At 46.5% G+C, this 15000-nt stretch overlaps 2 protein-coding genes across 9 annotated transcripts in view; one reads left to right on the top strand and one right to left on the bottom strand.

Annotated features, from left to right (window-relative positions):
• The window catches only part of LOC143484165 (SEC14-like protein 5), a 16259-nt gene extending 3182 nt beyond the window's left edge, over nt 1-13077 (top strand). For all 5 annotated transcript variants that reach the window (XM_076982765.1, XM_076982764.1, XM_076982766.1 and 2 more), the window contains exons 6-16: nt 1761-1971; nt 2536-2645; nt 6520-6627; nt 7356-7526; nt 7773-7843; nt 8469-8640; nt 9138-9272; nt 9523-9660; nt 10570-10809; nt 11120-11280; nt 11752-13077. In XM_076982765.1, the coding sequence (XP_076838880.1) occupies nt 1761-1971; nt 2536-2645; nt 6520-6627; nt 7356-7526; nt 7773-7843; nt 8469-8640; nt 9138-9272; nt 9523-9660; nt 10570-10809; nt 11120-11280; nt 11752-11857 (1623 nt within the window). In that variant the 3' untranslated portion in view covers nt 11858-13077. The remainder of the gene's footprint in view (nt 1-1760; nt 1972-2535; nt 2646-6519; nt 6628-7355; nt 7527-7772; nt 7844-8468; nt 8641-9137; nt 9273-9522; nt 9661-10569; nt 10810-11119; nt 11281-11751) is intronic.
• An 872-nt stretch (nt 13078-13949) lies between these two features.
• The window catches only part of gtf3c1 (general transcription factor IIIC subunit 1), a 38606-nt gene continuing 37555 nt past the window's right edge, over nt 13950-15000 (bottom strand). For all 4 annotated transcript variants that reach the window (XM_076982688.1, XM_076982689.1, XM_076982690.1 and 1 more), the window contains 2 exons: nt 14944-15000; nt 13950-14811 (listed from right to left, as the gene is read on the bottom strand). The exon at nt 14944-15000 is cut by the window's right edge and continues 127 nt beyond it. In XM_076982688.1, coding sequence (XP_076838803.1) covers nt 14584-14811; nt 14944-15000 — 285 coding nt within the window. In that variant the 3' untranslated portion in view covers nt 13950-14583. The remainder of the gene's footprint in view (nt 14812-14943) is intronic.

The following is a 15000-nucleotide window of genomic DNA, read 5'->3' as shown; positions in this document are numbered from 1 at the left end:
GGCTGTAGTATGGGCGTGTCCTGGCTGAGGTTTGGGTGTTTCCACTGGGTTCCATTTTTAGAAAACGTGGGGTTTCTTTTCATTTTTATGCTGATGACAGCCTGATTTATATACCGCTGAAAAGAATGGTCCCAGTGGTCCCTGTGAGGTCCTCCCTGTTGACTTGGGTTTCCTGTCATCATTTAAAAAGTCGACAGTTTGTAATTTGGGTTTTGAAATGGACAGTGATTTTAAATTGGATCGGCAAATTGCTACAGGCCAGCTTTTTCCACCTGAGGCTGAGCACTTGATCACAGTGATCCATGCCTTTATTACATCACGGCTGGATTACTGTAATGCACTTTATTTTGGAGTTGGCCAGTCCTCCCTCAAACGGCTCCAGCTGGTACAGAACGCTGCTGCCAGATTGTTGACTGGAGTGTGTAAGAGGGAGCGCATCACTCCTATCCTGTCCTCCCTCCACTGGAGCACATCACTCCAATCCTGGCCTCTCTCCACTGAAGCGCATCACTCCTAGCCTGGCCTCCCTACACTGGAGCGCATCGCTCCTATCCTGGCCTCCCTACACTGGAGCGCATCGCTCCTATCCTGGCCTCCCTCCACTGGAGCGCATCACTCCTATCCTGACCTCCCTCCACTGGAGCGCATTACTCCTATCCTGGCCTCCCTCCACTGGAGCGCATCACTCCTATCCTGGCCTCCCTCCACTGGAGCGCATCACTCCTATCCTGGCCTCCCTCCACTGGAGCGCATCACTCCTATCCTGGCCTCCCTACACTGGAGCGCATCGCTCCTATCCTGGCCTCCCTACACTGGAGCGCATCGCTCCTATCCTGGCCTCCCTCCACTGGAGCGCATCACTCCTATCCTGACCTCCCTCCACTGGAGCGCATTACTCCTATCCTGGCCTCCCTCCACTGGAGCGCATCACTCCTATCCTGGCCTCCCTCCACTGGAGCGCATCACTCCTATCCTGGCCTCCCTCCACTGGAGCGCATCACTCCTATCCTGGCCTCCCTCCACTGGAGCCCCTCACTCCTATCCTGGCCTCCCTCCACTGGAGCGCATCACTCCTATCCTGGCCTCCCTCCACTGGAGCGCATCACTCCTATCCTGACCTCCCTACACTGGAGCACATCACTCCTATCCTGACCTCCCTACACTGGAGCGCATCACTCCTATCCTGGCCTCCCTACACTGGAGCGCATCACTCCTATCCTGGCCTCCCTACACTGGAGCGCATCACTCCTATCCTGACCTCCCTACACTGGAGCACATCACTCCTATCCTGGCCTCCCTCCACTGGAGCACATCCCTCCTATCCTGACCTCCCTCCACTGGAGCACATCCCTCCTATGCTGACCTCCCTACACTGGAGCACATCACTCCTATCCTGGCCTCCCTCCACTGGAGCACATCCCTCCTATCCTGACCTCCCTCCACTGGAGCACATCCCTCCTATCCTGACCTCCCTACACTGGAGCACATCACTCCTATCCTGACCTCCCTACACTGGAGCGCATCACTCCTATCCTTGCCTCCCTCCACTGGAGCGCATCATTTCTTAACATGTTATATTCACGGATTGTTACATACCTTGTGCTTTTTTTTACATACCTTCTTTTAACTGATTGTATCCTATGTACAGCACTTTGGCACGGCCATGGCTCTTTATAAAGTGCTACATAAATAAAGCTGAGTTGAGAGTTGAGTGTGTTCATGTATTTGTATTCATGTATTCATGTGTATTCTCTCTGCAGGGTAAAGAAGTGATTGAATATTATTTAAATGAGTTGATATCAAAGGGCATTACTGAATTACCACGATGGATTCCTCCGGAGCAGCGACCTCAGACCTCTGACCTCTTCACCTCTGTGACCTCTCCTACCTCTGGATCTGCATCTGAGCTGGAACTTATCGTGCCTGGCAGTGATGTCATGACCCTGGACACTGCACACTCTGACCCTGATGGTGATACACACCTCACACATACACACATTCTGATGGTGACACACACCTCACACATACACACATTCTGATGGTGACACACACCTCACACATACACACATTCTGATGGTGACACACCTCACACATACACACATTCTGATGGTGATACACACCTCACACATACACACATTCTGATGGTGATACACACCTCACACATACACACATTCTGATGGTGATACACACCTCACACATACACACATTCTGATGGTGACACACCTCACACATACACACATTCTGATGGTGATACGCACCTCACACATACACACATTCTGATGGTGACACACCTCACACATACACACATTCTGATGGTGACACACACCTCACACATACACACATTCTGTTTTTCCGGTGTTAATAATACATAAGCTTTATCTGAGCAGCCAAAAATGCATTTGTGTGTGTGTGTGTGTGTGTGTGTGTGTGTGTGTGTGTGCACGCGCACGCGTGTGCACATGCTCTGTATAAATGCTGAATGCCATATATAAATATGTGTGTGTGTGTGTGTGTGTGTGTGTGTGTGTGTGTCAGATAAGCTGGATGCTGATTACATTGAGCGATACCTTGGTCACCTGACGCCAATGCAGGAAAGCTGTTTAATCCAACTGAGATCCTGGATACAGCAGACCCATAGAGGAAAGGTGAGAACACACACACACACACACAAACACACACACACACACACACGCACAAACTCACATACAAACTCATACATACACTCACAGACGCACAAACACACACACATACATACACACAAACACACATACATGTGCAGACATTCACACACACACACACACACACACAAATCTACCTGAGAGCTTAGATACAGCACACCCATACAGGAAAGGTGCACATACACAACCACACATAAATATACAAATTCACACACACAAATATATACAAAGCACAATGAAGCAATCTAGAAACCTTAACAAAGCAGAACATCATGGTCTGGTGGTTAGGGAACTCTGGGTTTGATTCCCAGCACATCATGGTCTGGTGGTTAGGGAACTCTGGGTTTGATTCCCAGAACATCATGGTCTGGTGGTTAGGGAACCCTGGGTTTGATTCCCAGAACATCATGGTCTGGTGGTTAGGGAACTCTGGGTTTGATTCCCAGCACATCATGGTCTGGTGGTTAGGGAACTCTGGGTTTGATTCCCAGAACATCATGGTCTGGTGGTTAGGGAACCCTGGGTTCGATTCCCAGAACATCATGGTGTGGTGGTTAGGGAACTCTGGGTTTGATTCCCAGAACATCATGGTCTGGTGGTTAGGGAACCCTGGGTTTGATTCCCTTCACATCATGGTCTGGTGGTTAGGGAAATCTGGGTTTGATTCCCAGAACATCATGGTCTGGTGGTTAGGGAACCCTGGGTTTGATTCCCAGAACATCATGGTCTGGTGGTTAGGGAACTCTGGGTTTGATTCCCAGAACATCATGGTCTGGTGGTTAGGGAACCCTGGGTTTGATTCCCAGAACATCATGGTCTGGTGGTTAGGGAACTCTGGGTTTGATTCCCAGAACATCATGGTCTGGTGGTTAGGGAACTCTGGGTTTGATTCCCAGAACATCATGGTCTGGTGGTTAGGGAACTCTGGGTTTGATTCCCAGAACATCATGGTCTGGTGGTTAGGGAACCCTGGGTTTGATTCCCAGAACATCATGGTCTGGTGGTTAGGGAACCCTGGGTTTGATTCCCAGAACATCATGGTCTGGTGGTTAGGGAACCCTGGGTTTGATTCCCAGAACATCATGGTCTGGTGGTTAGGGAACCCTGGGTTTGATTCCCAGAACATCATGGTCTGGTGGTTAGGGAACCCTGGGTTTGATTCCCAGAACATCATGGTCTGGTGGTTAGGGAACTCTGGGTTTGATTCCCAGAACATCATGGTCTGGTGGTTAGGGAACCCTGGGTTTGATTCCCAGAACATCATGGTCTGGTGGTTAGGGAACCCTGGGTTCGATTCCCAGCACATCATGGTGTGGTGGTTAGGGAACTCTGGGTTTGATTCCCAGAACATCATGGTCTGGTGGTTAGGGAACCCTGGGTTTGATTCCCAGAACATCATGGTCTGGTGGTTAGGGAACCCTGGGTTCGATTCCCAGCACATCATGGTGTGGTGGTTAGGGAACTCTGGGTTCGATTCCCAGAACATCATGGTCTGGTGGTTAGGGAACCCTGGGTTTGATTCCCTTCACATCATGGTCTGGTGGTTAGGGAACTCTGGGTTTGATTCCCAGAACATCATGGTGTGGTGGTTAGGGAACCCTGGGTTTGATTCCCAGAACATCATGGTCTGGTGGTTAGGGAACTCTGGGTTTGATTCCCAGAACATCATGGTCTGGTGGTTAGGGAACTCTGGGTTTGATTCCCAGAACATCATGGTCTGGTGGTTAGGGAACTCTGGGTTTGATTCCCAGAACATCATGGTCTGGTGGTTAGGGAACCCTGGGTTTGATTCCCAGAACATCATGGTCTGGTGGTTAGGGAACCCTGGGTTTGATTCCCAGAACATCATGGTCTGGTGGTTAGGGAACCCTGGGTTTGATTCCCAGAACATCATGGTCTGGTGGTTAGGGAACCCTGGGTTTGATTCCCAGAACATCATGGTCTGGTGGTTAGGGAACTCTGGGTTTGATTCCCAGAACATCATGGTCTGGTGGTTAGGGAACCCTGGGTTTGATTCCCAGAACATCATGGTCTGGTGGTTAGAGAACCCTGGGTTCCATTCCCAGCACATCATGGTGTGGTGGTTAGGGAACTCTGGGTTCGATTCCCAGAACATCATGGTCTGGTGGTTAGGGAACTCTGGGTTCGATTCCCAGAACATCATGGTCTGGTGGTTAGGGAACTCTGGGTTTGATTCCCAGAACATCATGGTCTGGTGGTTAGGGAACTCTGGGTTTGATTCCCAGAACATCATGGTCTGGTGGTTAGGGAACTCTGGGTTTGATTCCCAGAACATCATGGTCTGGTGGTTAGGGAACTCTGGGTTTGATTCCCAGAACATCATGGTCTGGTGGTTAGGGAACTCTGGGTTTGATTCCCAGAACATCATGGTCTGGTGGTTAGGGAACCCTGGGTTTGATTCCCAGAACATCATGGTCTGGTGGTTAGGGAACCCTGGGTTTGATTCCCAGAACATCATGGTCTGGTGGTTAGGGAACCCTGGGTTTGATTCCCAGCACATCATGGTCTGGTGGTTAGGGAACCCTGGGTTTGATTCCCAGAACATCATGGTCTGGTGGTTAGGGAACTCTGGGTTTGATTCCCAGAACATCATGGTCTGGTGGTTAGGGAACTCTGGGTTTGATTCCCAGAACATCATGGTCTGGTGGTTAGGGAACCCTGGGTTTGATTCCCAGAACATCATGGTCTGGTGGTTAGGGAACTCTGGGTTTGATTCCCAGCACATCATGGTCTGGTGGTTAGGGAACCCTGGGTTTGATTCCCAGCACATCATGGTCTGGTGGTTAGGGAACCCTGGGTTTGATTCCCAGCACATCATGGTCTGGTGGTTAGGGAACCCTGGGTTTGATTCCCAGAACATCATGGTCTGGTGGTTAGGGAACTCTGGGTTTGATTCCCAGAACATCATGGTCTGGTGGTTAGGGAACCCTGGGTTTGATTCCCAGAACATCATGGTGTGGTGGTTAGGGAACCCTGGGTTTGATTCCCAGAACATCATGGTCTGGTGGTTAGGGAACTCTGGGTTTGATTCCCAGAACATCATGGTCTGGTGGTTAGGGAACTCTGGGTTTGATTCCCAGAACATCATGGTCTGGTGGTTAGGGAACTCTGGGTTTGATTCCCAGAACATCATGGTCTGGTGGTTAGGGAACTCTGGGTTTGATTCCCAGAACATCATGGTCTGGTGGTTAGGGAACCCTGGGTTTGATTCCCAGAACATCATGGTGTGGTGGTTAGGGAACCCTGGGTTTGATTCCCAGAACATCATGGTCTGGTGGTTAGGGAACTCTGGGTTTGATTCCCAGAACATCATGGTCTGGTGGTTAGGGAACTCTGGGTTTGATTCCCAGAACATCATGGTCTGGTGGTTAGGGAACTCTGGGTTTGATTCCCAGACCTGAGGCCGTGACTGAGGTGCCCTTGAACAAGGCACTTAACCCCAACTGCTCCCCGGGCGCTGGGCTAGGGCTGCCCACCGCTCTGGGCACGTGTGCACCACAAACCCCTAGTGATCACTAGTGTGTGTGTGTGTGTGTGTGTTCTCACTGTACAGATGAAAATGTGGAGGACTGATTCTGATTGGGGTAGAAATCACAGCTGGCAATAAGACAACTTAACACAACAGGAAACCAATAAGCCTGACACTACACAAATCACCCACAGTCTCTACACACTACACATATCGCCCACAGTCTCTACACACTACACATATGACCCACAGTCTCTACACACTACACATATCGCCCACAGTCCTGTGGAACACTCTGTCTGTCTGTCTGTCTCTCTCTCTCTCTCTCTCTCTCTCTCTTTTCTTTCTCAGATCCCAAAAGATGAGCACATCCTTCGTTTCCTGCGAGCAAGAGATTTTAACATGGAGAAAACCAGAGACATGCTGCTTCACTCTCTCAGCTGGAGGAAAGAGTTTCAGGTGAGAGAGAGAGACAGAGAGAGAGAGAGAGGGAGAGAAAGAAGAGGTGAGGTAGCAAAAACAGAAATAGGAAAGACTGAGACAGACAGACGGATGGACAGACAGGCAGGCAGACAGGTACACATAGGCCTCAAATACTGGTACACACACACACACACACACACACACACACACACACACACATAGTCCTCATATACTGGTATATACATGCACATAAACACATACACAGTCCTTGTATACTGGTACACACACATTCACATATACATACACATAAACACAAACACACAAGCACATAGTCCTCATGTACTGGCACATACAAGCACACAAACACATACACACACACATAGTCCTCATATATTGGCACATACTTGTACAGAAATACACACATATAGTTCTCACTTACTGATACATACACGCACACAAACACACACATAGCCATCAGAAACACACAGACACACACACACTGTGGATCAATATCCAATCAATGAATGCTTACAAAACACAGTCATAGGCTACATTTAAGACACACACAAGACACACATGACATACATACAAACACACATGTACTTGCGGAAATGTTAAGGAAAAGAAAAGGCTCTATTAGAGTGAGTGCGTTTGTGTTTGTGTGTGTGTGCGTTTGTGTGTGTGTGGAGGTGTTTGTTTGCAGTCACTGGCGAGACTGTGGTAAAACTCTAAAGAGCTCTGTGTTTACTTGCTCTGTGCTGCAGGTAGACTACATTCTGGAGACATGGGCTCCCCCTAGCTGCCTGCAGGAGTACTACACTGGGGGCTGGCACCACCAGGACAGAGAGGGTAGACCACTGTACATACTGAGACTCGGACACATGGACACCAAAGGACTGTTCAAATCTCTGGGAGAGGAGGACCTGCTCAGACACGTGAGAGAGAGACACACACACACACCTCACACACACACACACACACTCACTTCACACACACACACACACACACCCCTCACAAACATAATACTCATGTAATTAATTTGTGGGTTTTTTGTGGGCAATATGCATGTGGTTGTGTTATGCTTTCTTTTGTTATGTGAAGACCTGTCCTGGATTGTATGTTATTTATTTACATATTTGTGATATTCTGTAAGTAACTGTGTTGTGGTTTTGTGGTTGCAGGTTTTGTGCATTAATGAGGAAGGCCAGAAGAGGTGTGAAGTAAATACAAAAATATTTGGACGGCCAATCTCGTAAGCACCCACATGTACCTTATAATTAATGTAATAATTTGATACATTAAGTGGTAAACTACATCACCAAACACACTCGGGGTGCACCTGGAATTATAGTTCCTAAACATTTTACACAGATGCAATTTTTTTGCATATCTTGATCTTGATAACTATCTTGATCAAAATTATGTGCTGACATGGTTGTGATTGTGGCTGTGGCTGTGGTTGTGGTGTGGCTGTGATGCTGTTGTCATTGTGGTGTGTCTGTGGTTGTGATTTTGGTGCGGCTGTGAATGTGGTGCGTCTGTGATTGTGATACGGTTATGATTGTGGTGCGATTGTGGTTGTGGTTTGTGGTTGTGATTGTGGTTGGGGTGTGGTGGTGGTGTGGTTATGGTGCGGCTATGATTGTGGTTGGGGTGTGGCTGTGGTGTGGTGGTGTGGCTGTGGTGTGGCTATGATTGTGGTTGGGGTGTGGCTGTGGTTGTGATTGTGGTTGGGGTGTGGCTGTGGTTGTGATTGTGGTTGGGGTGTGGTTGTGGTTGGGGTGTGGCTGTGGTTGTGATTGTGGTTGTGATTGTGGTGTGGTTGTGGTTGTGATTGTGGTTGTGGTGTGGCTGGACCCGTGTGTGTGGGTGAGCAGCTCGTGGACGTGTCTGCTGGACCTGGAGGGGCTGAGCATGCGGCACCTCTGGCGTCCAGGCGTGCAGGCTCTCCTGCGCATCATCGAGCTGGTGGAGGCCCACTACCCCGAGACGCTGGGCCGGCTGCTGATCGTGCGTGCTCCCCGGGTCTTTCCGGTGCTCTGGAGTCTCGTACGTATCCACCAATCACAACACAGACAGACATGGAATGTAAGTGATGTCACAGAACAGAGGCCACCAACACCTGTTCCTAGAAATCTGGCTTTCTGCTGATTTAACCTCCAGTACAAATCTAATGCACCCTATAAAGATCCTTCTGAAGACAACAGTGACAGGGTTACAGAGGGTTAAAGGTCACAGGGTTAGAGAGACAGAGACATGTGGATGGTGATCACAGCTCATTTACAGTAAATAAAATACACTGTAAGGTTTAAAATGCTGTGGATAAAGCACATTATGTTATTAATGATATAGAATCCCTCACTGTAAAGAATCTCATTGGTATATTATATATATTATATATATATATATATATATATATATATATATATATATATATATATATATATATATATATATATAATTATATATCTACCCTAACTGTACATTTACTCTCTATATCTACCCTAGTAATGCCAACAACTGTTGCTCTCTGTCTCCCCCTGTAGGTGAGTCCATTCATTAATGAAAACACACGTCAGAAGTTCCTGGTTTACAGTGGCACTAACTATCTGAGCTCTGGGGGCCTGGTGGACTACATCCAACCAGAAATCATCCCTGACTTCCTAGGAGGAGAGTGTCTGGTACTGCTGCCTAATCTGGACAGACATGGCGTTTTGTACTCATAACATGAATGAAGACGTTAACAGTCTTCTGTTTTCAGACAATTTGCAAATCTGATAGACTGAGAGATGCTGTGTAATATGATGTGCTGTGAATGTTGACCACATCCAGTCTGAAGGACTGTTCAACTCTCTAGCAATGATACTTTGTCAACATCAAACTGGAGATTTTTTTTCAGTTAAATTTGACCTTTGAACTTTGCCCTTTCAGTGTGAGATTCCAGAGGGCGGTCAAGTACCCAAGTCATACTACCAGACAGAGACAGACAAAGAGAATTCCGACCACATCCACTTGTGGACAGACACCATCTACCAGTCTGCTCAGGTCTTCAGAGGGGCACCTCATGAGGTAACTCTACCATCAGACACCTCATGAGGTAACTCCACCATCAGACATCTCATGAGGTAACTCCACTATCAGACACCTCATGAGGTAACTCCACCATCAGACACCTCATGAGGTAACTCCACCATCAGACACCTCATGAGGTAACTCCACCATCAGACACCTCATGAGGTAACTCCACCATCAGACACCTCATGAGGTAACTCCACCATCAGACACCTCATGAGGTAACTCTACCATCAGACACCTCATGAGGTAACACTGTGATGAAGCAGTTCATGATTAATTTTCAGTGGCAACCTCGAGAGGTAACACTAGCAGAATAAAATCACGAACAAGTTGTTTCTAAAATACAGGTTGTTTGGAAAGTATTTCAAAAACATTATTTTCTCACAATATACAAATGACCAACCACAAACAACCACTTGCCTAACTCATGAAGTGACCGGAGTTAATTATAAGTTTTCTTATTTACTTTATTACATAATTCTGTCTGCTATTTTAATAATTTGTCATTTTATTAAATTATTTTATTAGGTTTGTTTCTTTTTATCTTTAATTCTTTTAATATTTTTTTATTTATTCAAATTTGCATGTATGTATGAAAGGTGCTCTCTAATTAGTGCTGTCAATTCCAGGTGCCGCGATTAAAAGTCCTCACCAGGATTTTGCTCAAGCTTGCTATATTTTCTAATTAGCAATCCAGGTAAAATTAGTGGAATCAACACAATCCAGGAAGCCTGAGCAAAATCCTGGTGAGGACTTTTAATCGTGGCACCTGGAGTTGACAGCACTACTACAAATAAAGATTATTTTATTATTATTCAACTGTCAGTTGTTCATACTAATTGCTGATTGGCTATAATGGTATATAATGGTTACTGATTGGCTGGTGTGGTAATTGTCTTGCAGGTATTGATTGAGGTGGTGGAAGAGCACTCGGTCATCACATGGGACTTTGACATCCTGAGGGGTGATGTCATTTTCAGTATCTTCCACTCCAGAAGGACCCCACAGCCACTTAGCAGAGAGGTGTCCATGGCACTTCCTGAACTAAACAACCAACAGATAATGGAGAGGACCTGGATTCTGGGGGTGGATTATAGCATAGTGGAATCAGCACTCACCTGCAGACAGGGAGAGAGTATTCAGGTACACACCTGAGACAGCATGGGGGACAACACACACACACACATACACAGCATTCAGGAATATATATATACACACACACAGAGCATTCAGGAATACACACACACACACACATAGAGGACACACACCTACATATAGTTTATATGTAAATGTATACACACACCTGCAGAAAGCATACAGGCATACACAGGCACCGTCTTATACAGAGAAAATTCAGGTGTATGTATGGAGGTTGTGATTGTGGGATAAACATTCACTGGAGGTTGTGATTGTGAGATAAACATTCACTGGAGGTTGTGTTATGGGGGTTTAGGGTTCACACATCGCTCGATGGCCTGGTCTCTACATACTGCAGTGGCAAGCCTGTGTTGCTGCCCCCTGCAGGGCAGACGATGTAGCTCCATCCCTACAGGACTCCACCAACATCTGCAAACTCATGTATTACACAGAGCTGCTGGCTTCTCATAACTTCAGGTAATACATCAAGTATCAACCACACAGCCACACAGACACACACACACACACAACCATACCCACAGACAGACAGACACACACACAACCATACCCACAGACAGAAACATACCAGCACACAAACCCTCATCTGCACACATACATGCATAAGTAAAAAACATGTTGTTTCTAGACAGCTGTCGAAGTTCAGTAGTACTACTTTAGAAAACAAAATGGATATATTTTTTACTCATAAATGTAAACTTGTGTATGAATATGTTTGTGCATGTGTTTGAATGTAAGTGTATGTGTATGTTGTGTGCATACAAATGTAAGAATATGTATGAGCATGTGTGTGTTGCATGTCTTGTGTGCATACATGTATGAATATATATGAATATTTAATGTGTGAGTGTGCATACGTATGTATGAATATATATGAATATTTAATAATATGTGTGAGTGTGCATACATATGCATGTTTTCTATCTGCAGGGGCTCAATGACGAGTCTGGAATCATGTCACAGTGGGTTCTCTCAGCTTAGTGGTGGAACTACCTCATCCAGCCAATCACAACAAAGCTCTCTCTTTCACAGATAAACACACACACACACACACTGATCTTCAAGGATGCACAAGACCTACAAGCCATAACCCTGCCTTCTCCCTATACGCACAAGACTACTGCAGTAAACAAACATGTATCAACATTGAAGGGCTTATGTTTACTGCAGTTAGTTCCTGAAATCATATTGTGTGGAAACTCTGGACATTTTGTTCTGCATAACCGTAACACCAGTAGAAGATTAGAAGCAGTTTGATGTAACCATTCTGAAATCCTCATGAACATAATTATAGAATCCTGCCACATTCATGTTTTCCCACACAAGTCATGTTTACCTGAACTCAGCATGGAATAACATGGACATTCTACAGTGTAGCTTTGATATTAACATTAATATCAATATTAGCTTTTAATATTAAGATTAACACTTCATCAACTTAACAGTGAACCATTTAACAGTTTCCACAATGCAGTAATTATGACTTCACATACTCTGCTGGGGTTCTAGAACTCCTGATACACTGGAATGCCATTGTTTGGAATAGACAAATTCCTGGAATGCAGGGGGCAGAATTCTAGAATATTTAAGATGAAGGTAGAAAGAATGTTAGCACAGAAACCCGATTCCCACGTAAACACCCTAGTGCACCTCCGACAACTTTATCAGGCTGCTACACTGACGCGCTGACGTGTGTAGCTGCAGTTCTGTTCCTGAAACATTCTAAACACCACCAGCTATGTTTGGAATTCATCTTGAGGAAGTCTTTGGGTCTGTGCTGCTTGACACTGTTCAGAGTCCTGATGGTGCGTTGTCTCCATGACGCTGGATTCTTTGAAGCTGGTTCTGGAATACTTGGGCTCTGCTATGAACTACACACTGACTGGCTATGACTGGCTTGGCTTTTAGACAGCTACAGTTGAAGCTCTTAAAACAAAACATTTCTGCACTTAGAAACCGGCTGTGCCGCTGACTGTGTTAAACTGAACGAAGTCAACACCAAAATCACAGCTTCATCTCAGAGCTCCGTCTGACCTGTGATCCCGTACAGGAAGTAGGAGTCTTTAGTTCAGGGGTGCTCATTACGTCGATCGCGATCGACCGGTCGATCGCGAAGGAAGTGTCGGTCGATCGCGAAGGAATGTGCGTAGATCGCGTCACATAAAATAGTAGTAGATGAATCGCACACCTGCTCTGACGGTTGTATTTTGATTGACATTCACGGTAGCCAATCTGCAATCCACTCAACAAATTACGTTCGCCCCCCCCCCCCCCCCCCCCCCGCTCAACATATTACGTTCGCCAACCCCCCCCCCCCCCATCTTATAAGTAGCTCGCAAGCTGAAAACTGTGAGCACCCCTGCTTTAGTTTTTACTGAGGATAACATTACAAAGGCAGAAGAGTATTTATGACTCCTTTGAGGAGATTTTGTTGTTGAATTTGGGATTCCTTATGTGGAAATTCAGCCAGAGTGGTGAAGAACCTAATGTGAATTATGAAATTTTGATCCATAAGTGTAACTGCAATATTGAGTTTACTTCATATAATTGTATGAAAATCGGTGCTATTCCAGACATTAAGATTGAGGGTTAAAATGTCCCAGTAGACATAAGCAGACCTGGACCCCAAATATGCCTTCATATAGAATTTTTGGGTTTTGTTTTAACAAGTCTACAAGAACAAGCACGTCTTACACAAACTGAAACATTTTAAACATACTGTTGCCATTTACGTCTGATGGAATATAAATGCCTTAACGGCATCATGGACTAGTCTGAGGACTAGTCTTAAGTGTGCAGGGTACTGAGGACTAGTCTGAGAGTGCAGGGTACTGAAATGCAGACGTCTGTTTTTGGACAGCACAGTTAGTCATGAGTGAGTTCTCATAGATGAACACATTCGTTTGAGTTGGACAGTTCTCATAGATGAACACATTCGTTTGAGTTGGACAGTTCTCATAGATGAACACATTCGTTTGAGTTGGACAGTTCTCATAGATGAACACATTCGTTTGAGTTGGACAGTTTCACTGTGGATTTGCTTTTGTGCAATAACTTATTAAACAATTACACAAAAAGACTCAACTTTTCTCACCCAAAATGAGACAAAGATAAACTCTTTATTATTATTTAAAGTCTTTATTAGATTGGGCACCAATTCTCCAATTATTTTTTGACAATAATGTAGGCAATAACAGCTGTATCATCAAAATAAAAGCAAAAATATAATCAGACAGATGACACACACAGCTGGACCCGTGTGCATGCACGCACCTACACACACACACACACACACACACACGCTGGTTCAGCACACACACTGGTTCGCCACACACACACACACTCACTGGTTCAGCGTGCACACATACACACACACACCCGCTGGTTCAGCGCACACACACACACCCGCTGGTTCAGCGCACACACACACACACACACCCGCTGGTTCAGCGCACACACACACACACACACACCCGCTGGTTCAGCGCACACACACACACACACCCGCTGGTTCAGCGCACACACACACACACACCCGCTGGTTCAGCACACACACACACACACACACCCGCTGGTTCAGCACACACACACCCGCTGGTTCACTGCACACACACATGAACACACACACTCGCTGGTTCAGCGCACACACACACACACCCGCTGGTTCAGCGCACACACACACACACCCGCTGGTTCAGCACACACACACACACACACCCGCTGGTTCACTGCACACACACATGAACACACACACTCGCTGGTTCAGCGCACACACAGCTGGACCCATCTGTTCCAGCTGGTCTCGTGAGGGAAGACGTGTGCCAGCCTCACACAGCAGTCCACTGTGGGCTCGTAGAACACCACCCCCTCCTCACTCACGCTGACCTCACCCTGACCTCTGATCTGGGGGGCGTTGGGGCGCGAGAACAGAGATGCTTTTGGATAATTCAATATGAACCGTTTCCTCACGCACCCCAGTTCAACAAGTACCTGAAAACATACACACACACACACACACATATTCAGTTCAAACTGTTCACTTCAGTCTGTACCAGGAGATGCCCGAGATTTCCCGTCAGACCTGGATGTGTGTGTGTGTGTATCGGAGGTGTGTGTGCCGACCTGCAGCAGGTCGAGGATAACCACAGGCTGCAGGACTCCGCTGTAGTGCTGCAGGAC

The sequence above is a fragment of the Brachyhypopomus gauderio genome, chromosome 20 (genome assembly GCF_052324685.1).
Source record: "Brachyhypopomus gauderio isolate BG-103 chromosome 20, BGAUD_0.2, whole genome shotgun sequence".
NCBI lineage: Eukaryota > Metazoa > Chordata > Actinopteri > Gymnotiformes > Hypopomidae > Brachyhypopomus > Brachyhypopomus gauderio.
The sequence above is the reverse complement of the archived record's forward strand: the minus strand, read 5'-3'. Positions and strand labels throughout refer to the sequence as shown.